At 42.8% G+C, this 22,456-nt stretch overlaps 1 protein-coding gene and 1 pseudogene across 2 annotated transcripts in view; both read left to right on the forward strand.

The window, feature by feature from the left end:
* LOC149454215 (aminopeptidase N-like) overlaps positions 1-22,456 on the forward strand; it is a 105,999-nt gene that overhangs the window by 16,658 nt on the left and 66,885 nt on the right. The window contains exons 2-3 of one of the 2 annotated variants that reach the window (XM_089687619.1): positions 4,789-4,979; positions 16,874-17,694. In XM_089687619.1, the coding sequence (XP_089543745.1) occupies positions 17,096-17,694 (599 nt within the window). In that variant the 5' untranslated portion in view covers positions 4,789-4,979; positions 16,874-17,095. The remainder of the gene's footprint in view (positions 1-4,788; positions 4,980-16,873; positions 17,695-22,456) is intronic. The other variant, XM_089687618.1, reaches the window with a different exon arrangement.
* On the forward strand, positions 10,201-10,416 carry LOC149454216 (U2 spliceosomal RNA; annotated as a pseudogene).

A 22,456-nucleotide genomic window follows, 5' to 3' on the forward strand; every position in this document is an offset into this window, starting at 1 on the left:
TGACCAGGCCATTTTTTGCATTACGGCTCTGAGTTACCTTAACTGCCAATTGCGCGGTCATGCAACGCTGCACCCAAATGAAATTTACGTCCTTTTCTTCCCACAAATTGAGCTTTCTTTTGGTGGTATTTGATCGCCTGTGCATTTTTTATTTTTGTGCTATAAAAAAAAAAGGACTAACAATTTTGAGAAAAAAACTATATATTTTTGACTTTTTCCTATTAAACATGTCCAGTAAATAATTTTAAAATCAAATTTTGTCATACATCTGGCCAAAATGTATTCATTTTACATGTTTTTGCTACAAAAAAATCCCAATACGTGTAAATAATTTGGTTTGCATGAAAGTTATAGTGTTTACAAATGGCTGCATAAATGCTGGAATTTTTTATTTTTTTAGTTTTACTAGTAATAGTGATGATCAGTGACTTATAGCGGGACTGCGGCGGGCATTCTGACACTGGGGGTAACTGACTTGGTGTCACTGACATCCCCAGTGACACCAATACAGTGATCAGTGCTAATAAAAAACACTGACACTGTACTAATGACATTGGGCAGGAAGGGGTTAACATGAGGGGAGATCAAAGGGTTAACTGTGTGCTGCGTACTGTTTTACATTGGGCTATGTAAGGGGCGGACTTGCCATTTGGAAACTCGGGCAATGCACCAGGGCCCAGGGTCAGTAGGGGCCCCATAAGATGCCCCTGGTACCTTTTTCCTAGGCTTTTTTGAGTTTCGGCAAGGACATAGGGGCCCCATGATCCCCTATTGCCCGGGGGCCCCATGAGTTGTCAGTTTGCCCCTGGGCTGTGTCCATGTGCTGCACTGTAAGCACACTGCTTTGGATGGCTGTGCACAGCCAACCAAAGCAGTGTGCACGAGCTGACAGGGAGGAGAACTGTTTTGTTTTACATACAGTTCTCCTCCCCGTCGGAGATGCTCGGCAATCATCGAGCGCTGGCAAGTAATAACCGTCCAGAACCCAATGATTGACAGACACGGCTGCGAATGGCGGCTTGAGTAGGGTGACTGTGCTCCCCCTACCCGGAAATGCAAAATCACGCATATATACGTGATTTTACACGCCCATGCCACCCTGTAGCAGTATATCTGCTATAGGGCTGTCGGGAAGCTGTTAAGCTGGGAAGTCTTTTTTTGAGTAAAGGTGAAAAACGATGACAAAAGCAACCAACTTTGTAGAAATATGAGGCTCAGTATATTAATTTTGGTAAAGATCTGTAGTGGAATGCCCATTTACTCACCATGCTCAAATGTAGGTGCAGACCCCTTTAATTCCTTTTCCTACAACTCCTTGGTTTCCTGAGCATGACCAGGGAAGATAAGTCTCTCTGCTACCCTCCTTCAGCAGGTCAGAGAGGGCACACTTTATATGGAATACATACTGTATCTGGGCAAGTGATCTGCAGCCAGGTGGGAGACACTCCACTGTCAGAACTAGTGTACAAGCAGTTGGGCCATAGCTTTGCCAAAACACCCAGCTATTATGGGGAGTGTCTACACGACTGCTACCAGAGTAACTGCAGTTCTACTGAGATGGTGCTTCATATTCAGGCCTTGGATCCCTCCAGTTGTTTGCCTGTGTTACCAGGCTGTTTATGAAGATAATCGTAAGGAGCTCTATTCTATGCTGTTTTACTGACGTAGTGATTCTCAGCTTGACTCTTGCTGTAGAGTCTCAGGCTCCATGTACAGTGCAGCTGATAAACTCATGTTTAGGAGCTTTTCTGCGTTTTTTTCAGCAGCCCCTGAACTCTCCCTAATGTTTTCCTATGTGTCCATGTACACATCGTCATTTACAGTCGTTTACAGGCAGTTGAGTTTACAGTCGTTTTTTTGAATGCACCAAACTTGCGTTTAGGAGTAGATTTTATCAGCGTTTCAAATGCCAAATGCTTGTAAACGTGGCTTATCGCCTTTATAAGCGTTTGCGTTTGGCAAAAATGTTTTAACTCTTCCAATTCCAGATGCTGTCTAGAGCCTTTTTTCATCATGAAAAATGCATGCAAATCATTTCCCGGTACGCAGATGGACCTGGTACACCATACTTTGAGGTTTCGCCTGAAAGAAAATATGTGAGACACTGCTGCAATAATTTCTGCACGGATGAGCTGGAACACATCCAAACACCACACAAAAAAAAAAGACAGCTAATCTCAACAAATAATGCTCTCTCTGCTTCTGCTCTCTATTTCTCTCAAAATGTTTGAAATATTTATTTTTAACTGTTTTTCAGTGCATTCTGGGCATTTTGGAAGGTCTTCTGAGGTTATCTTTAAAAAATGCTTCTAAACGCAAACGCACATAAACCCGGTATGCAAACAGGGTTAAACAGACTTTTTTAACCTACGTTTCCAGCAGTCAGTTTCCATCATTTAGAAGTGTCCCGTGTACATGGAGCCTTATACTGTAGACACTATGTCATGCAGCCAGGTTACCCCCTTGTGCCACATAGACATTGATGTGAAGAATCCATATTTGTGCAGCTTTCGTAATCTGTTTTGCATAATTCTGCACTGTGTGCATGCTCTTTGCCATTCTGACCCTGTTTTGCATTATTGACTCTGACTTTGCACCTTTTAGTGTAAGTAAATTGCAAATAGCAGGTACTCAATGTCTGATCATTCAGCTGATTACACAATCGGCTACATGTCTAGCTAAATAATGAATAATGTAAACAACATCAAGATGCTCCCAATAACTAAAGTGTATGCCAAGTGTCAATCCAAAAACCTTTATTTTAGATAGAGTAGGAGAAGGTTGGAACCCCTGTCTAGTTTTGACTTTTCCAGGGAGAGATTTCCCTTCACTTTCTGCCCTGTGGACAACAGTTTTATGAGAAGTGAGGAAAAATGTGAAACAAAGACATTATTTATTTATTTCAGGTACTTATATAGTGCCATCAATGTACACAGTGCTTTACATACATATTATACATTCACATCAGTCCCTAACCCTCATGGGGTATACAATCTAAGGTCCCTAACCTACATTCATACTAGGGACAATTTAGACAGGATCCAATTCACCTACCAGCATGTCTTTGGAGTGTAGGAGGAAACCAGAGTACCCAGAGGAAACCCACACAGGCAGAACATGCCAACTCCAGGCAGGAGGTGACGTGGCTGGGATTTGAACCAACAACCCAAGTACTGCCAGGCAGAAGTGCTAACCATTTAGACACTGTGCTGCCCATAACAGAAATAAAAATCTAATAGGGGTTCCAGCCTTCCCTACTATACTAAAATAGCATTTTCATTTCTGTGTTTTGCAGTTGGAGAGTTCATGTTTGGTAAAATGTTATCAGCGGGACAAGAACTCAAGGAAAATAGCACTTCCGCTTGGCGGTCCTAGGGTTGTTGGTTCGAATCCCCGCCACAGCACCACCTGTCTGGAGTTTTACTTACAGTAAAAGGTGCAAACTTAGAATCAATAATGCAAAACAGGGTCAGAATGGCAAAGAGCATGCATACATTGCAGAATTATGCAAAACAGATTATGAAAGCTGCACAAATATGGATTCTTCACATCAATGTCTATGTGGCTAAATTGGGGTAACCTGGCTGCATGACACCTGCGTGGGTTTCCTCCAGTACTCCGGTTTCCTCCTACAATCCAAAGCCATGCTGGTAGGTTAATTGATTCCTGTCCAAATTGGCCCTAGTATGTGTATGTATGAATGTAAGTTAGGGACCTTAGATTGGACACCCCTTGAGGGTTAGGGACTGATGTGAATGTACAATATATATGTAAAGCGCTGTGTAAAGTGACAGCACTATATAAGTACCTGAAATAAATAAATAACCTTATTAGTGCTCATGGCTACAAGGAAACTAAAGATCTTTATAGACCATAGGTTTTTCAACAAACATCTTTTGAAAAAGAAGGCTTCAAAAGGAAGTCATCAAATCAGATTAAAAAAAATCAAAATTTCAATAGAACAAGGTCTTTATATTAGAGCTTAGTAGTTAAAAACATTAACATTTTACCAGTGAATGATGTTTCACTACTTGTATCCCTGTCATTAAATATGCCATCAATCCCTAGGATATTTACCAAAATAATAGATGTTCTGGCAGCTTTTCTTGGACAACAAGGCCATGATGTAGTTACATACCAAGACTACTTTTTGAAAAAGAATTCATCCTTTTGAAAGCTGACTTAAAGCTTCTGGCCATCATAAACATCTTACACAACACTGTTTTCTTTCAACTGGCAGAAGTCAAGCCCAAAACTGCCAACACAAAATCAAGTTCCTAGGTCTGATTTGCAACTCTAATAATCTCCATCTGAATTTTCTCCACAGTAAGAGTTTTTTTTGTTTCTCAGTTAATTTTTTCGTAGCACTACCCTCATAAGGGCCGCTGGATTTGTTTAGGTTCTCCTATGCTCTGCACAGCCAGGCAACAAGCATTTTCCACACTTGTACCCTGAGAGTCAGTAAACAGTCCTTGAGCTGGTTTTGTTTTTATTAAGGGGGTTAACAACTTGGATGGGGTCTTAGGGTATATGGGATGCCCAAGGAACTATAGAACTTGAGGATGAACGTCTTAGCAACTTTGTACAAAAAAATGTGGACTACCAGAGATAAAGCACAGTTTCTCTTTCATGTACATCCTCAGACCCCACATGAATCCACCTCTTCAGCCACCTGTGCTGAGGGTATCCTTGAGTGAGGGGGTCCCAAGAGCTTTCTGTTAAGCAGTCCCAGATGAAGACTAGTTGGGTATTGCACCTGACCGCTCTCTCACCTTATCTCTTCCACAGGAAAGCAACACACATGCACCTGGCCATCCACATCATAAAAGGCAAAAAAAACTTCATCAGACCAGGCCACCTTCTTCCATTAAGTGGGCAAAACATCTGTACTACAGGTGTGACAATCTTCCCGGCAGTCCAATCTTCATGAAACCCAAAGGGACAGATCTTCTACCCTGAACAACCCAGAATGGACTACTGTAAGTTTCCATCAACTTGAACCACCAATGTATGCACTGAAGCTTTGATTCCCTCTTCAATTCAGGGGAAAACTAGGGCTATTAACAAACACAGGAAGAAGGCGCACTAGCCTTGTACATTACTGTAAATTAAATGAAAAAGAAAATCATTACACTCACAAAAGGAGAAATACCAAATTACATTAAGCAAATCACCTGTAGTGCCCCTCTAGTTAGCCAGGAGGAGCTAGCTAGGTTTTTTTAGCTAGAGGCTGGATAACAGCCTGGGATGAGTCAGGGCTGAGGGCTCTGCAGGTCAGTTCCCTGATACTTTCCCCTTCTGTACAAGCTTGAGAGGTTTCTAGAAGGCAGTGGGTGGGGGGAGGGGCTGATCTGCATACTCAGGGGACTCTGACCAATCCCCAAGCAGGAGGCTTGGCGTGGGGTCAAGGCAGTCTTTCAGTATGGGAGAGCCTGATCAGGAAGTGGTCAGTGTCGGGTGGAAGATGGAGTGAGAAGGCTGGAGTGTGGTGCCTGGGGGGGTGGGGGGCTGGAGAGCTTTTCAGTAGCTGGAAAGGAGGATCTCTCACCCACAATGTCCCCTGAAAGAGGACTACCTGTAGAGCAGGGAAGGAGCCAGCCCAGAGTAAGGCCTGAAGGCAGCCACCAACTCAACAAGCTCACAGGAGAGACATAGTGAGTAATCCTACACCCCCTTGGCTGGATAAGGGGACAGGGAAGTCAGGTGGCAAAGCCAACTAGCTCCTCATCTGGGTCTGTTTTTCTAAAGTGGCAGGTTCTGGGTCCCTTTGCCCAGGGATTCCCTCAGGAAGTTGGGTGAAGAGGAGGATTTATCTGGGGTCTGAGGTGGTACATCAGAACGGCTGGAGAGCTCTTTAAAGAAGAAACTGTTTGTCTATGGACTTGTACATAGTTGCTAAGGAGTTTGTCCTCATGTTCACAGTTCCTTGGGCATCCCATATACCCCTCAACCCCATTTAAGTTCAATATTCCTAATAAAACCACAAAAATAACCTCAAGTACTGTTTACTGACTCCAATGTGCAAGTGTGAAGAAAATGCATGTTGCCTGGCAGTGCAAGACTCTAAGGGGACCCAAGACTCACCGACTCCTAAAGGGGTAGTGATACACACCATCAGAAGCATAACCATTGGATAGAACACAGCTGATGTGTTTTAAGGGTTAGCTTCCTCAGAGTTAACCATATCCCATATGCTACAAGATTTATATAGAGTATGGATGAGCCCAACTTTACTCAGCTTCAATTAGAGGGAGGGACCAAAATTAAACTCAATCCTCACAAAGTATAATCCTTAATGAGAAGCCGCCCTGGAACTCAAAATGAGCTAACAAAGCAAAGAGTAACAAAAGAGGAACCAAAAAGCATAACTAACCCCTTGGACACTATCGAGATCCAAGATATTATGTAAATGCGATTGCATTACTTCTGTAGCCAGGTGCTGGCTACTACAAGCTAAATACAGGGGACACCATCCTCGGAACCACAGATCAACTAGTTCCCCCCTAGTGCTGCCCTCAGACTCTTACCTCACTTCTTGACTATAGAGCAAGGGAGTACTGCTTCCCAGATCACGAACAGTGGACCTTAGGACCTGGTAGTCCTGTGGGCAGCCATCCCTGTATATGTGAGTCCTCTTTAGACTACACACCCCGGAAAGCTTCCAGTGAAAAGGACTGTGGCAGAGGCTATATATGAAAGTGCTTCTGGAGAGCTCTCTCTCTCCTTCCCAGGATCATCTACAGAGCAGTGGGACTGCTGTTCTACACACAGGGATTGGGAAAGGCCTCGGCCTTGCCCATCACAGCCATGCTTCCACTGGGGGATCTGCAACACCAGGCACCGCTGGAAGGCCAATCATCATTCTTGTTTGGCAGCCTGGGAGCAAAATTGCAGACTTTGACAAAAATCGCTGACTTCAACACTCGGCCAGCCAACCAAGTATCTATCCTCCTACTCTGCTGGATCACCAAGCCTGCATTGTATCCCTTGTCTCCGCAGAGGTTGTCCTTTCAGCCAGGACTGCTGAGCGGGCGGATGCCAAAAATCTCTCACTCTGCTATTCAGTATAGGGACACTGCATGCAGACATTATTACCTGGATTTCTTAAAGGAGCCTTTACTTTGCTACCCCTGTCATGCATTTAGTGATCACTTTTGCATTCTAAGGATCAGGGGCGGACTGACAACTCATGGGGCCCCCGGGCAATAGGGGATCATGGGGCCCCTGTGTATGGAAGCTTGAAAACAATTATTGCTGTGTAAAATACTTAGAATTTTGTACACTCTACCTATTACTCAAGCAATTTATCATCACCTGTACAACTGAGAACTTGCTTACCCCTTTTTTTGTTTTTTTCACTTGTAACTATACTTATTAAAAACTAATAAAAATTATTTGAATATAAATGTAAATTTTGTCTGCTGATCATTTCAAGGAGTGTCCAATATGTCAGAACCTAGAGTGTCAGAGGGCCGTGGAGTTTACAGGTTCAGGGTAGCGCAAGAGGACAAACATCATCTAGTGCAGAGGTACTGAATTAAAATTCACCGAGGTCCGGGCAGTAAAATTTTCATCCATCAGGGGTCCAAATCTCATGTACGCCCCTGTGGTGCATTTTCGTGTGCACCAAACCGCGTGTTTCTCGCGCGTAGTGCAGCCCATTAAAATGAATGGGCTGACCTACCCACGACATGTGCACTAAATGCACATGTACAGATCTGAGCCTGTTCTTACATCAGTGTGCTCAATCCCCTCTACACATCACAGTTCCCTCCTCGTTCACAGCAAGATCTCTTCTTGATGAGTGTCCTCAGCTCCCCTTTTCCATCACCCCCCCTCCACCCCTTTCACAGTAGTGTTCCCACACTTCCTTGACATCAATCCCCCCCCCCCCCCAGGGGCGGACTGACCATTCGAGCACTCGGACACTGCCCGAGGGCCCGGGGTCAGTAGGAGGCCCCATGAGATGCCCCTGGTACCTTTCATTGGCTTTTTCATAGGCTTTTTTGGGTATGCATGAGGACATGAGGGCCCCATGATCCCCTATTGCCCGGGGGCCCCATGAGTTGTCAGTCTGCCCCTGCCCCTCCTTCACTGAAGAGTACTCCACCCCTTTTAACATCATGCTCAGCCGCCCCCACATTACTGTCCTCAGCTGCCCCCCGAGTCAATAATTCTCCACACTCCATTTCCATAATTTCTTAGAACAACAGCAGAGAATGTACAGTTACATCATTTTTCAAGATAGTCCCCTTGCTTTTCAATACACTTGTTCCAGCATTCAACAAAGTTGTATGATCTCTTGGAAAAAAATGTTTTTGGTTTGTCCCTCAGCCATGTACGCACTGCTTATTGTACATGTTGGTCTCTGGCAAATCGTCAACCTCTTAAAGCAGGGGTAGGTAACCTTAAAGAGGTGGAGATCTACCTGAACATGGGAGAAGACAAAGATCTCCGGGCACAGCATTGCCTCCTCACACCTGATTCAAACTGCACACCCGTGTTGCAATTGTGTGCATTGCTCGGCAATCATGGGTTTAAATCATATGCACCATATTGCATCTCCACCACCTGTCAAACACACTCAGATCATTTTCAGAGGAGCAGCAGTGCCTGCTGCACTTGTGAATGAGCCCCTAGTTGCATTCGTCAGTAGCACCCTTAGGGCTCGTTCACACATAAAGGCAGGGGGTGGTAAAACTCTGAGATTGAAATGTAATTTTACAGCTCCCAATCCCTACCTCCTTTAACTGTTGAGGCAGCAGCCAAAGCTGTACACAATCCGCGGCAGGAATTACACCCCCTGTTCTATTTGGTGGGTGCTACCACCTGTCAATCGCGACCCATTCAAGTAAATGGGACCACTCTGCAAGTGCCCCGCAACTGCATGCTTCTGTGGGGTCCAAGGGGTTAAATCAGGTGGTGAGAAAGCAACAAAACACTGCCCATTTTGTCGCAGGGCACTTGCAGAGCAGCCTCATTCCCTTGAATGGGTCATGCTTGGCAGGTGCTACACCCACCAACCATGACAGGACATATAATTCCTGCTGCGACATGTATACACCACTGGTCACTGCAGCTAAAGGGGGTTCGGTTGGAGCAGGGGTGGTAAAAATATGTCTTAACTATGGGGTTTATCACCCCCCAAATAGCAAATGTAAATTAGCTCTTACTGTTCTAAGCCCCCTAGAAGATTGCTTTCACACTGATATGGTTTACCTGTACCGCGGGTGTAGCGCAGTGCATCTGCAACGTTCCTGAGTTAGCTGTGCTTTGCCATAGACTTTTATTATATCTTGCTGGTGTGCTGCACTTTCTAAAAGCCCACCAAAAGTTTTTGGATTGTTTGCTGTTCTTTTTTGATGCAAACAAAGAGTGCCATGGCAGAATTTACTGTGCATCAGTGGCAAAGGAAACTGAGTGATGAAGGTCAAAAATTTGATAAACAGATGACAAAGGAGTCGTCTCTTGGAATACATACACAGAAATCAGTACAGCCAACCTAGACATTGTTGTAGCAAAAGTGTGGATAGTTATTGACACTCCCTTGTATTACAGTGTATCTAATCTCCGGCCAATTTATAATTAAACATAGACATAGGAGCTGCTGATACAGATTAGTGTTTATAGGTCTAGGATCAAGATCCATTGTCCTAATTCTGTCATCACTATCTAAGCCAGTCATATCTATCAATCTATCTAAGGTAATCAGTCACTATACTGAATCTAAAGTCAATTAACAACAAAAGTACATAATGGGACACCTTGTCATATCTGTATTTCAATAGGCTTTGTTAAAATTTACAATCCAATTATCTTGGCTATAGACTTAACCTAGCCATAGATGGTTGGAATCTCGGCTGGTTCAGCAGAGACTCAATTCAAGCCATGTATGGGCAGACTGAATAAGGCAGGCCATAGACGGGCCGTTTATCAGCTGAATTTTTGGTTGATAATCGAAAAATCAGTCCGCCCTGTTACTGATGCTGCCATGCATGTCCACGAAAAATGGCCGTTTTTCGCGGATTTTCCAGCATGACCGATAAAAATAAATGAGGAGATCCGTGAAAAACGACCAACGGGCTGGCCCCACTAACGGCGTGATTATCGGCCGATTTTTCGTGCGGATGAAAATTCGGCCAATAAACGACCCGTCTATGGCCTGCATTAGAATTAGCAGAGATTGGGACCTTTCCGTGAGAAGCTTCTCAGCCTTTTGGCTAAGATCAAGTGTATCTGTTCTTATCAGTGTCCAGTAGGGGTGCTCCGCCGTCATTCTTGCCTTTAGGCGGGGATGGCTGGCTGTATAGTACCCCTGCTGGTATGATGGGAGCACTTTTTTTGCTATGGGTCTTAGGGCCTAGCCAGTGCACAAGTACATGGCCACTTATTTATTTATTTATTTTTCTACCCACTGTTTTGTCACCTTTAACTTTTGTGTGTGTGTTTTTCTTTCACAAGCAAGCACATACAGGAAAAATAAAAATGCTCAATTTTAAGAGAGCTAATTTTCCAAGGCTGAGAGCTGCTTTCCAAGACTTAGACTGGGAGGGAATATTGGCATCAATGAACACAACACAGAAATGGGAGTTCTTCAAAAAGACTGTATGTGAACACACTGCAAAATATATTCCAATGGGCAACAAGTTTAAAAGGCTAAAAATCAAACCTATGTGACTTAAGGCCAAAGTTACAGAGAAGAGCAACTAATCTGATAAGAGGCATGGAGGAGATCAGCTATGAGGAAAGATTACAGTAACTGAATTTATTCTCTCTTGAGAAGAGGAGATTAAGGTGGGATATGATCTCCATGTATAAATACATCAGTGGTTCATATAGTGAACTCGGTGTAGAGTTATTCATCCTGAGGTCATCACAGAGGACAAGGGGGCACTCTTTACGTCTGGAGGAAAAGAAATTTAATCTCCAATCTTAATTTTAAAATGGAAAGGTTTCTTCACAGTAACAGCTGTGAAAATGTGGAATAGACTCCCTCAAGAGTTGGTTCTGGCCAGCTCAGTGGATTGCTTTAAAAAAGTCCTGGATTCTTTTTTGGATACACAGAATATAACTGATACTAACATTTATAGGTAAAGTTGATCCAGGGAATATCCGATTGCCTCTCAGGAGTCCATGAAGGAGGTTTTTCCCTTGCAGGAGCAAATTGGATCATGCTTTGCTGGGTATTTTGCCTTCTCTGGATCAACTGTGGGTATAGGATTATAACTTTTTTTTTTTTTTATGGTTGAACTGGATGGACTTTTGTCTTTTTTCAGCCATACTAACTATGTAACTAGGATGGAGGGTGTGGGTCCTCGGGCCTGCCCTGAAGTCTAGGGGAAGGATGTGTGGTCATTAGGTTCCTTCCTCCCCTGTTCCTGGAAGATGATGGCTCCCCTCGCCCCCATTCCCTGCCGGGAGAATGCAGTGGCTCCACGGGAGGGATTTTCCCATCAATACTGACTGTGACACGTGGTTGCAGGAAAGAAAATTGCTCAATCTATGGCTGGTTTTATAGCAATTGATAGGATAAGCTCCCAGATGGTATACCTCACCTTCCCCACTAACCATATACACTGTATTGCCAAACGTATTGGGACATCCCTCAAAATCATTGGATTCAGGTGTTCCGATCACCTCCATGGCCACAGGTGTATAAAATCAAGCACTTAGGCATGCAGACTGCTTATACAAACATTTGTGCAAGACTGGGTCGATCTCAGGAGCTCAGTGAATTCAAGTGTGGTACTGTGATAGATTGCCACCTGTGCAATAAGTCCATCTGTGAAATTTCCTTGCTACTAAATATTCCACAGTCAACTGTTGGTGGTATACAAAGTGGAAGCAACTGGGAACAACAGCCAAGAAGTGGTAGGCCATGTAAAATTACAGAGTGGGGTCAGCGCATGCTGAAGTGCACAGTGTGCAGAAGTCGCCAACTGTCTGCAGAGTCAAAAGCTAAAAACCTCCAAACTTCACGTGGCCTTCAGATTAGCACAGCAACAGTGCGTAGAGAGCTTCATGGAATGGGCTTCCATGGCCGAGCAGCTGCATCCAAGCCTTACATCACCAAGTAAAATGCTAAGTGTCGGATGCATTGATGTAAAACACACCGCCACTGGACTCTAGAGCAGTGGAGACACGTTCTCTGGAGTGATGAATCACGCTTCTCTGTCTGGTAAAATGATGGACGTGTCTTGGTTTGGCGGTTGCCAGGAGAACGGTACTTGCCTGACTGCATTGTGCCAAGTGTAAAGTTTGGTGGAGGGGGGATTATGGTGTGGGGTTGTTTTTCAGGGGTTTGGACTTGGTCACTTAGTTCCAGTGAAGGGAACTCTTAAGGCGTCAGCATACCAAGACATTTTGGACAATTTCATGCTCCCAACTTTGTGGAAAGAGTTTGTGGATGGCCCCTTCCTGTTCCAACATGACTGCGCACCAATGCACAAAGCAAGGTCCATAAAGACATGGATAAGCGTGTTTGGGGTGGAGGAACTTGACTGACTTGCACAAGGTCCTGACCTGAACCCCATAGAACACTTATTCCCATAAACACACTCCTAAACCTTGTGGACGGCCTTCCCAGAAGAGTTGAAGCTTTTATAGCTGCAAATGGTGGGCCAACTCAATATTGAACCCTACAAACTAACACTGGAATGCCATTAAAGTTTATGTGCGTGTAAAGGCAGGCGAACCAATACTTTTGGCAATATAGTGTACATTGCTTATGTGTCACATGAGGTGTCCTGAATAATACATTTGAAGATCATAGTATTTGATCAAACAACGTGTGGCTATATCAATTGAATGGGCTGTACACAGGTTCGGACTGGGACAAAAAATAGACCTGGGCATTTTGTACTGAGCATCCCAAAGCCCGGGGACCCTTTCCTCAGAGCCCGGTGGCAGAATGCCAGGGTCCGGTCGCAAAAGCGACCTTTGCAACCCTGGTAGTTCTGTTACTAGTGTCAGTAGATTTTAATTTTTATTTAATTTACTACAATATTATATTATAGAAGAAAGAAAAAGAAAAGAAAGGAGGCATGGAAAGAAAGAAAGAAAGAAAGAAAGAAAGAAAGAAAGAAAGAAAGAAAGAAAGAAAGAAAGAAAGAAAGAAAGAAAGAAAGAAGAAAGGAGGGAAAGAAAGAAAGGAAAATAAGGAAGGAAGTAGGGAAACAGGAGACAGAGAAAGAAAGAAAGAAAGAAAGAAAGAAAGAAAGAAAGAAAGAAAGAAAGAAAGAAAGGGAGACGTATAGAAGGAAGGAAAGCAAGAAAGAAAGAAGTTAAGAAGGGAAAGAAGGAAAGAAAGGGGGAAAGAAGGAAGGAGGGAAAGAAAGAAAGAGAGAAAGAAAGAAAGAAAGAAAGAAAGAAAGAAAAAGAAAGAAGAAGGGGGAAGAGAAGACACAGGGCTGGCTGGGAGTGTGGGCGGGGCAGACACAGGAGGAGAGGGCGGGAGGAGGCTTTCTCTCTCCTCTCCAGTCTGTGGTGGTGGGCGAGGAATTGTCAGCACTGGGGAAGGCATTTGCTGACAGATCCCCCCCCCCGCAGTGCTCTGGGGGATGAGGGGGGGGCGGCCGTGGGGGGAGCATACCGGATCCCAGGGCATGCAGCCTGCAGGAGATAGGAGAGGAGACTAGGCAGAACATAGAGGAATCAAGAAATGCATGATCCTCTATGTGCCACCCGGCCTCCTCCTATCCATGCGGCCCCGGCCTACCGGGCACACGCCTGGTGTGCCCTATGGCCAGTCCGGGCCTGGCTGTATATTATAAATAGATTATTCCTACCAGGAGAGATCCACTAGAAAAGAAATCAATCATTTATTAAACTGTGTATGGCCACCATAACACTTTTGTTAGTTAAAAAGGATATTTCTATAAAGGTGTACACAACAGACCATGAACAGGGGCAGCTGCGTATGAAAGAGGGACAGAGGGATTAATTTCCTAAAAATGGGACAGTTGGGTTCTATGCAGTTGGAAGCTCTGTATGTCCCTAAATTAACACGCCATATGTATGTAGGTCACAAATGGTGGTCATACACACTTTGATAAATTACCAATGTATTTTCCAATTGATTATTTCTGATAGAAATAATTGATCCATAGTCAAGGATCCATTTGATCAATATGATGCACGTGGGGAAGTGGAGTGTGAGTAATAGTAAGAACGCAGATGCAGTTTATGACTATAAGCTATCAATCACATCTCTGCTTGCACCAAAAATCATGACTTATCTGCTCTGGATGCTTTGACATCAGAACTCTTAGGGTGCCTTAAGTAGTTTTACTACACAGATTTGTCCTAGCTGCTTGTCAGGTGGGTGCTGAATGTATGTAGATGTCTGATATATTTATACATACTAATAGGTATAGCTGTCCCATATCCCCTCTAGATAGTTTGTGCTTTTTTTTTTGCTCTTCTCCCTTCGGATATTGTCATACGAATTGTCTTGATCGGCTCTCAAAAGCTGTGTACTAACGATCCGATTATCGGACGACTGGTCCTCGTATGAAAATTTTGTACAATTTTCTTATAGTGTGTACGGGGCATAAGAGTTTTATGCCTAAATAGTCCATGGTCTTATCTGCTAAAGCTGAGATAAGCAGTGGTCTCCAAATTGCGGCCGAGGGGGCCAGAGGAGGCCAGATGCAGCCCTTTGCTTTCTTTTATCCGGCCCTTGGGGCACTATTTCATCTACTGATACCAACAATGGGGCATAATTACTTCCAATGAAACCAATGATGCAGCACAATTCTTCCCAGCAACACCAATGATAGTGCATGATTCCTCCCGCTGACACCAACGATGGGGCACAATTCCTTTCAATGACACCAAAAATTGGACCCAATGACACCAATGAAGGGGCACAATTCCTCCCACTGACACCAAAGATGGGGCATTGTCTTTTCCCACTGAAGTTGTAACCTATTCTACTCCCCACAGTCAAAGTCTGCCTTCCCCTAAAGTCTGAAGGACAGTAAACTGGGCCAACATTTAGAAAGTTTGGAGACCCCTTCACTAGAGGAACAGCACGGTTGGTTAATTTCAGTGTTATAAAAGTATTATACAGTGCCTGGGGATACCCTACAAACCATTCCCACTTTAATAGGGGTGGGGCAGGAGTGAGGTAGGGGGTGGTGATAACAGCTGCATACAAAGTGTGTCACACCAAATGTTGGGTGTAAGGTGAGAGGGGCATAAAGGTGTATGGTTTAATAACACCAGAGCCCACTTTGCTCTAGGTCAAGGATGCAGGCAATAATGTAAGGAATGCTCTTTGTTCCATGTTTGATAGTAAGATTTTTCCTTGTGGTTGGAAAAATTAACACGCATTTATCCTACACTCTGGGCCAGTTCACACTACAAAAACGCACTCCAGGTGCATTCCGGATATGTTTTTGCTTATAGTTCACACCACACACAATTCCATTTCAGTTTTAAAGCAGTTTCTACACAGCTTTTGAGAGCCGATCAAGACAATTCGTATGACAATATCCGAAGGACAAAAGCAAAAATGTTTCTCGTACAATACCAGATCGTACAATTTTCGTTTAATCAGTACAGTAGCCATCTGAAAATATAATACGAATACAACGCAATACATGACATCACTTTTGAAATTCTTTTCTTTCATAGGAGAATTTTCGTATTTTTGTAACCTTTTCACTTTCGATGTGAGACTAGCAGGCGAAAAAAAACGGCCGATATTCTCATCGTGTGTACGGGGCATTACTCTCCTACAACACACTAAGAAATAAAATGATCACCCTCTGTTTTGCTCCATCAAGCAGATCCTACAAATCTGGAAATCCATTAACAATTCATAGTCTGGCCTACTCTAAGCCACCAATATGACAATTTTTCCCAGATTACAGTAATACTTTAATTTGCTTCCTATCACTGTCCCCTCCTTTGCTCTTTGGGACTATTATCACCCTCCAGCAACATTTGGTCATCTACTGTTGTGCAACAGGCACAGCCGAAATGACAGTAGCAGCCCTGCTGCGAATTCAGAAGTGCCGCATTTTTTGCCACACCATCACAGGAATCTGCATTAAGTGGACTTCACTGGCAGGCACAACAGGTATTTCTGGGACTTTACAGAGGGACTAAGAGAAAACCGAATGTATTGGTGAACGTATAATTAAAGCAGAAGCTCAGGCAAAACTTAACTAAGGCTAAACCTACTCCCACCCCCATTCTAAGCCTATTCTATCTAACCCTGGGAAAAGATCGGTATACTTACCTATTCTGAAGTCACTCCGGTCCGGTCCCAGGAAGACACACAATTCAAAAACCGGTGTTCAAATACAATAATTAAACAAATAAAGAAAACCCTTAATTGACACTCAAAAAGTCACACTTCACCCCTGAAAGTCCAAAATGTAAACTAAAAACCCTCTTGGTGTCAGTACATCTCAATTCTTTATTCCTTTGATGTAATAATCCAAATGTGGTATAGGCATCCACCGTGCACCTCAAAAGGAAGAGCTGTCAGCAGCAGTTTCTGTGTAGAGGAGGGGCAGCCAACAACGGATGTCTCATAGTAAGTCTATGGGTGACGTCATCTTCCTGGATTATCCATTCATTGTTGGCGATCTCTCCTCTGCACAGATACCGCCGCTGGAGACCAGGTTGGAGCAGCTTCAGAATAGGTAAGTATATACATATTTTCTTTACAGGGTTAGATAGAATGGGGGTGGAGGTAGGTTTAGCCTTAGTTAGGTTTTGCCTGAACTTCCACTTTAAGTGATTTTTTTTTTTTAATGGGAGGCCAATGTTGTCCTTTAATTAAACAATGCATAGCTTTGTTTCTAAAGTTAACAGTATTTTACAAACAATAGGTAACCTTGTCTTTTTTCTTTCTTAGGTGTACTTTTCACATATTAATGGGGTGGTCTATCAATGTGTAGAGGACAAAGCTGAACATTTGAAAAGACAATAATGATGGTCCACTTGCAACCTTTGCTCCAACAAGGTAATGTTTCACCAATTAACTGTATTGCAGAACAAACTCTTGGCTCTGCCTTGTGAGAGCATATAAAGGGATACCTCTCCAATCCCAGTTCCTGCAGCATCTCCTCCCGACACCATGGGAAAGGGCTTCTACATCAGCAAGCTTTTTGTCTTTGTTGCCATCTTTTTTGCCATAGCTGCAGTGGCTACAATCATTGCACTCTCTGTAGCTTATGCTAATGAAAAAGCCAATAATAAAGTAGAAAATGGGGGCTCTACAATTGAAACCTTCCCCAGTGTTTCCTCCAGCACTATGAAGCCTACCACTCCTGCATCAAGGGAACCTTGGGACAGCTACCGGCTTCCAAAGACTCTGATACCTGACCATTATGATGTTGATCTCAGACCGGTCTTGGAGAAGAACAATCGGGGACTCTATGTCTTTCACGGAAAAAGTGTTGCACACTTCAGATGTGAGAATTCCACTACTCTTGTTATTATTCACAGCAAAAAACTTAATTATACCAAAAATGTGGTACTCCAGGATGATACAGATAGAGACGTCACCATAAATCGAGAACAGCTAGTGGAGAAGACCAATTACTTGGTGCTGCATCTTGCTGAGAGTCTGCAAAGCGGTAAAACGTATAGGCTTCACACAGAATTTATTGGAGAATTGGCAGATGATCTGGCAGGATTCTACCGCAGTGAATATGTGGAAGATGGTGTAACCAAGTAAGTAGTTATATATACTGTAACGTACTATAAAAAAATAAGGCAAATGTTAACAATTCCTGTACAACATCAAGAGCCTATAGCAGAACTATAACAATGAGTATGAATATACATGTAGTATCATTTTTGATGTTGTAAATTTGATGCTTAGGGCTTGAAATACTAAAGGCAAATATGCTGTTCTTTTTGCAAAGGAAGTTGTACTTTGCAAGGGAATTATTCCCAGAGCTTAGTTAATGAGGTGAAGCTCTGATGACTTCCATCATTTATTATTTTTCTTACACATCAGTGAGTACTCTTGGCAAGGTAAATTTTTACTACATTCACTAATATCTAGAGAAGATCCCCTTGCAAAGTTCAACTCTGCTTGCAAAATGAACAGCCTATTTGCCTTTAGTAAATCAATCCTTTAGTGTGCATTCTATTGCCACTCCATATCACTATCCCTTTAATGCCTTATATCTACTTAGACGTGTGCAGAATGGAAAAATTAGTTTAGTTTCATTTCGCATGGATTCATTATGCTACTAATTTTGTTTCATTGATTCTTTTAGGAATTTGTTTAGTTTAATTTAGTTTTGTTTATTCATTTTCTAATGAATTCCAAATTTTCAGAAGGAGTAGATTTCAAATCAAATCAAAAATTGACAGATCCTGGACCCATATGTGAATGAGTATGGGGTAAATAGTACCCCTACTCATTCACCAAAAAAGGTAAAAGTTAGTAAAAACACAACAACAGTTTTTGACAAGTCCTTTATTTGTTTAAAGTTTTGTGGGTTTTTTTCACATTTTTGCATGGAGTTCCCCTAAAATTCATACTAGACCCAAAGGACCCAGTATGGATGGGGGGGCCCCACGCCGTTTTTTTTCAGAATTTTTATTTGCTGGAAATTCTTTTGCGTACATTCAGCTGTTATCTGATGAGTCATCAGTTGTTAACCACTTCAAGTTCGGACACTTTCCCCCCCTTCCAGTCCAGGCCAATGTTCAGCTTTCAGCACTGTCACACTTTGAGTGACAATTACTCAGTAATGCAACACTGTACCCATATGAAATTTGTATCCTTTTTTTGAGACAGATAGAGCTTTCTTTTGGTGGCATTTGATCACTACTGGGTTTTTTATTTTAATTAAAAAAATACCGAAAATTTTGAAAAAAAAAAATTTTTTGCTTAGTTTTTGTTAAAAAATGTTGCAAATAGATAATTATTCTTTATAAATTTAGGTCAAAATGTATTCTGCTACATTTTTGGGGTAAAAATAATGCAAAATAGTTTATATTAGTCTGTGTGAAAGCTATAGAGTCTACAATCTATGGGATATATATTTGAAAATTAATTAGTAGAGATCCTAAAATGCTGGATGCTGGTATGGTATATGGCAGTGATCAGAATGCTGTTATGGGGTATTGTGATGATCAGCACATTAGCATGAGGAATGGTGGTGATCAGGATGTTGGTAAGGCAGTATCCGGGACGCTGTTATAGGGTATGGGTGGAGATCAGGATGCTGGTATGGGGTATGGCTGTGATTGGGATGCTGGTATAGGGGATGGTGGTGATCAAAACGCTGGTATGGGGCATGGTGGTGACCAGGGAGATGGTATGGTGTATGGCGGTGATCAGGATGCTGGTATAGTGTATGGTGGTGATCAGGATGCTGGTATAGTGTATGGCAGTAATCAGCACATTAGCATGAGGTATGGCGGTGGTTAGCACGCTGGTATGGCAGTAGCCAGGATGCTGTTATAGGGTATGGGGGTGATCAAGATGCTGGTATGGCATATGGCTGTGAACAGGATGCTGGTATAGGGTATGGCGGTCATCAAAATGCTGGTATGGGGTATGGCAGTGATCAGAACGCTGCTATGGGGTATGGCGGTGATCAGGGAGATGGTATGGTGTATGGAGGTGATCAGGGTGCTGGTATGGTGTATGGAGGTGATCAGGATGCTGGTATGGTGTATGGAGGTGATCAGGATGCTGGTTTGAGGTATGGTGGTGATCAGGGAGCTGGTATGGTGTATGGAGGTGATCAGGGTGCTGGTTTGGGGTATGGTGGTGATCAGGATGCTGGTTTGGGGTATGGGGATGATCAGGGAGCTGGTATGGTGTATGGAGGTGATCAGGGTGCTGGTATGGTGTATGGAGGTGATCAGGGAACTGGTATGGTGTATGGAGGTGATCAGGGTGCTGGTATGGTGTATGATGGTGATTAGGATGCTGGTTTGGGGTATAGCGGTGATCAGGATGCTGGTTTGGGGTATAGTGGTGATCAGGATGCTGGTATGAGGCATGGTGGTGATCAGGATGCTGGTATGATGTATGGAGGTGATCAGGATGCTGGTATGGTGTATGGAAGTGATCAGGGAGCTGGTATGGTGTATGGAGGTGATCAGGGTGCTGGTATGGCGTATGGCAGTGATTAGGGTGCTGGTATGGTGTATGGAGGTGATCAGGGTGCTGGTACGGCATATGGCAGTGATCAGGGTGCTGGTATGGCATATGGCAGTGATCAGGGTACACTCACACACTGCAGGATTGCTTCTGCGATCTGTACTTTCAGTTTCATTGTTTACTATGTGAGTGCTGTGATTGGTCACAGCAGTCAGATGATAAAACACATGATCGCCCTGGACACAGCGGTAATATGATCCGCTGTGTCCGGGCAGCACACCGATCACTGGTTCTGGGGTGCACGCTCTGTGAGCCCTACAGGAGCCATCAATGTGGGCTGACGTACTGGAATGTTAGCCCACATTGGTGCTGCTTCCTGTCCGCCATCTATGTAGAATGCGCAGACGGGAAGGGGTTAAGGAGGCTTGCCGGCCTGCTCCTCAACAATTAGCTATTCTTTCACACAATTTGAATCAAAAAATTTTCGATTAATTCGAATTCTAATCATTCTAAAATATGGAATGCATGATGAAATGGATGAGAATACTAATAAAACAAAACTAAATGAATTTCAACAAAATTTGTTACTATTGTCATTCGGAGATTCGGAAATATACAAATCTTCAAATAACCAAGAATTTGTCCGGATTTAGATTCGGACCGAAACGAACTGCTGACTAACATGTTTTGGACTTCTCCATGTAGAAGCTATGTACGTAGATATAGACTAAGCATGCATTCGGTTTTACTGAAGTGACATACAGAATGTTGTAGAGATATTCAGAGTCAGAGCTGAGCAGTTTGCATGTCTGGCCTGAAAACCCGGTCCCTCTAAGCTCATGGCATTTATTATCAGATTTTTTTTTTCATTAGTTACCAGACCAATGTCAACCTGACTGGATCCCAGTTAAATCCAAAACCCAAAAATGTAATATATTGCAGCTTACTGACCATTAGTTGTAGTGGCTGCATTAGTTTTCTTTTTTTTTAGGCTATTTCCCCTGTTTTCACTTGTTGATCTGACCAGTAACACACCTCCTGTGCTAGATTGCCTACATTCTGGATGAAGGAGCAACAGAGACACCTTTGGACAGCAGCATTGTCAGTCTGGAGGGGGAGGAAGTTTTAGATGTACTAGCACATTTAAATACACTAACAAACTGAAGCCAAACTCCAGATAATACTTTATAAGCAGTTACAGCAACAGTTTTGTACCTTTTGGGATAAAAGTTTACCATTATTAAATAAGAGGTGATCATTGTAAACACCCTTTGAAGCGTTAAATGGTTTGTCTCATCCCTCAAACTGCTACATCTGCAGGAAAACTTGTTCTTTCAAAAAACAACAGACCTACTGGCAGGATCACCAGGTGAAAATAAAAGAAAAAAATTCATCATGTCTAAGAATTGGTAAATTGGAGTATAATATGTGTTTGCTTTTTGGTTTAATACCTAAAACTAAAAAACAAAACTGTGATATATTGTAGCTTTCCAGAACTTAGTTTCCTTTTTTTCCCTTTATTTTCACCTGGTGATTTGGTCAGTAAGTCTATTATTTCTTTTTTTTTTTCCCAAAAAAGATTTTTATTAGAAAAAAGCAGACAGAACAATACATTTACAGACGTGAATCCAAAGTTGGACATGGCACTGTATGTCGCCTCCCGTGTCACAGACGGGTCAAATCATAACAGGCAACACAAAATATAACGTTGTAAAACATTGTGTCAACATAATATTACATATTATGTCAACTTCATTTACCAGACCAAGCTGTCCAGCAAAAAGTGGCAGTTATAGGATGGACATAAACCATTTACCACTGATAGGGGGGGTTAGAATGATCAGCTTTTATTCATTTATGCAAAACCTTTATCCCAAAAGGAAAAGAACTGTTGCTGTAACTGCTTAAAAAAGTTCTAGCTCGAGTTTGGCTTGAATTTGTTGGTTGAGTCCATTTACTGTAAATCTACTATTACATCTCCACAGTATGACAATGCTGCTGTCCATGGGTGTCTCCATTGCTCCTCCATTCAGCGTGGAGACACCTTAAGTTCAGAATTTTTATTGACTAGATCACCAGGTGAGGCAAAGAGACAAAAAAGAAAACAAATGCAGCCACTACATTTGAGGTTTGATAAGCTGCAATATATAACATTTTTGATTTGGGGTTTAATACCGCTTTAAGCCGGCCATTCCCCTTTTTTGTTAAAAAGTTTCAATTTAACAATGTACAGTTTTGGGTGCAGTGATGAGAAAATTTGATGGAAAACTTTTCTCAAACAAATTTCTAACAGTGAATATGGTTTTTATTTAGGAAAGTCCATTCATTCCAAAAATCAAATGTTAAAAGCAAAAAACTGTTGAA

This window comes from Staurois parvus, unplaced genomic scaffold (assembly GCF_062004578.1).
Source record: "Staurois parvus isolate SC_StPar_1 unplaced genomic scaffold, SC_StPar_1.0 ptg000432l, whole genome shotgun sequence".
In the NCBI taxonomy this organism is placed as follows: Eukaryota; Metazoa; Chordata; class Amphibia; order Anura; family Ranidae; genus Staurois; species Staurois parvus.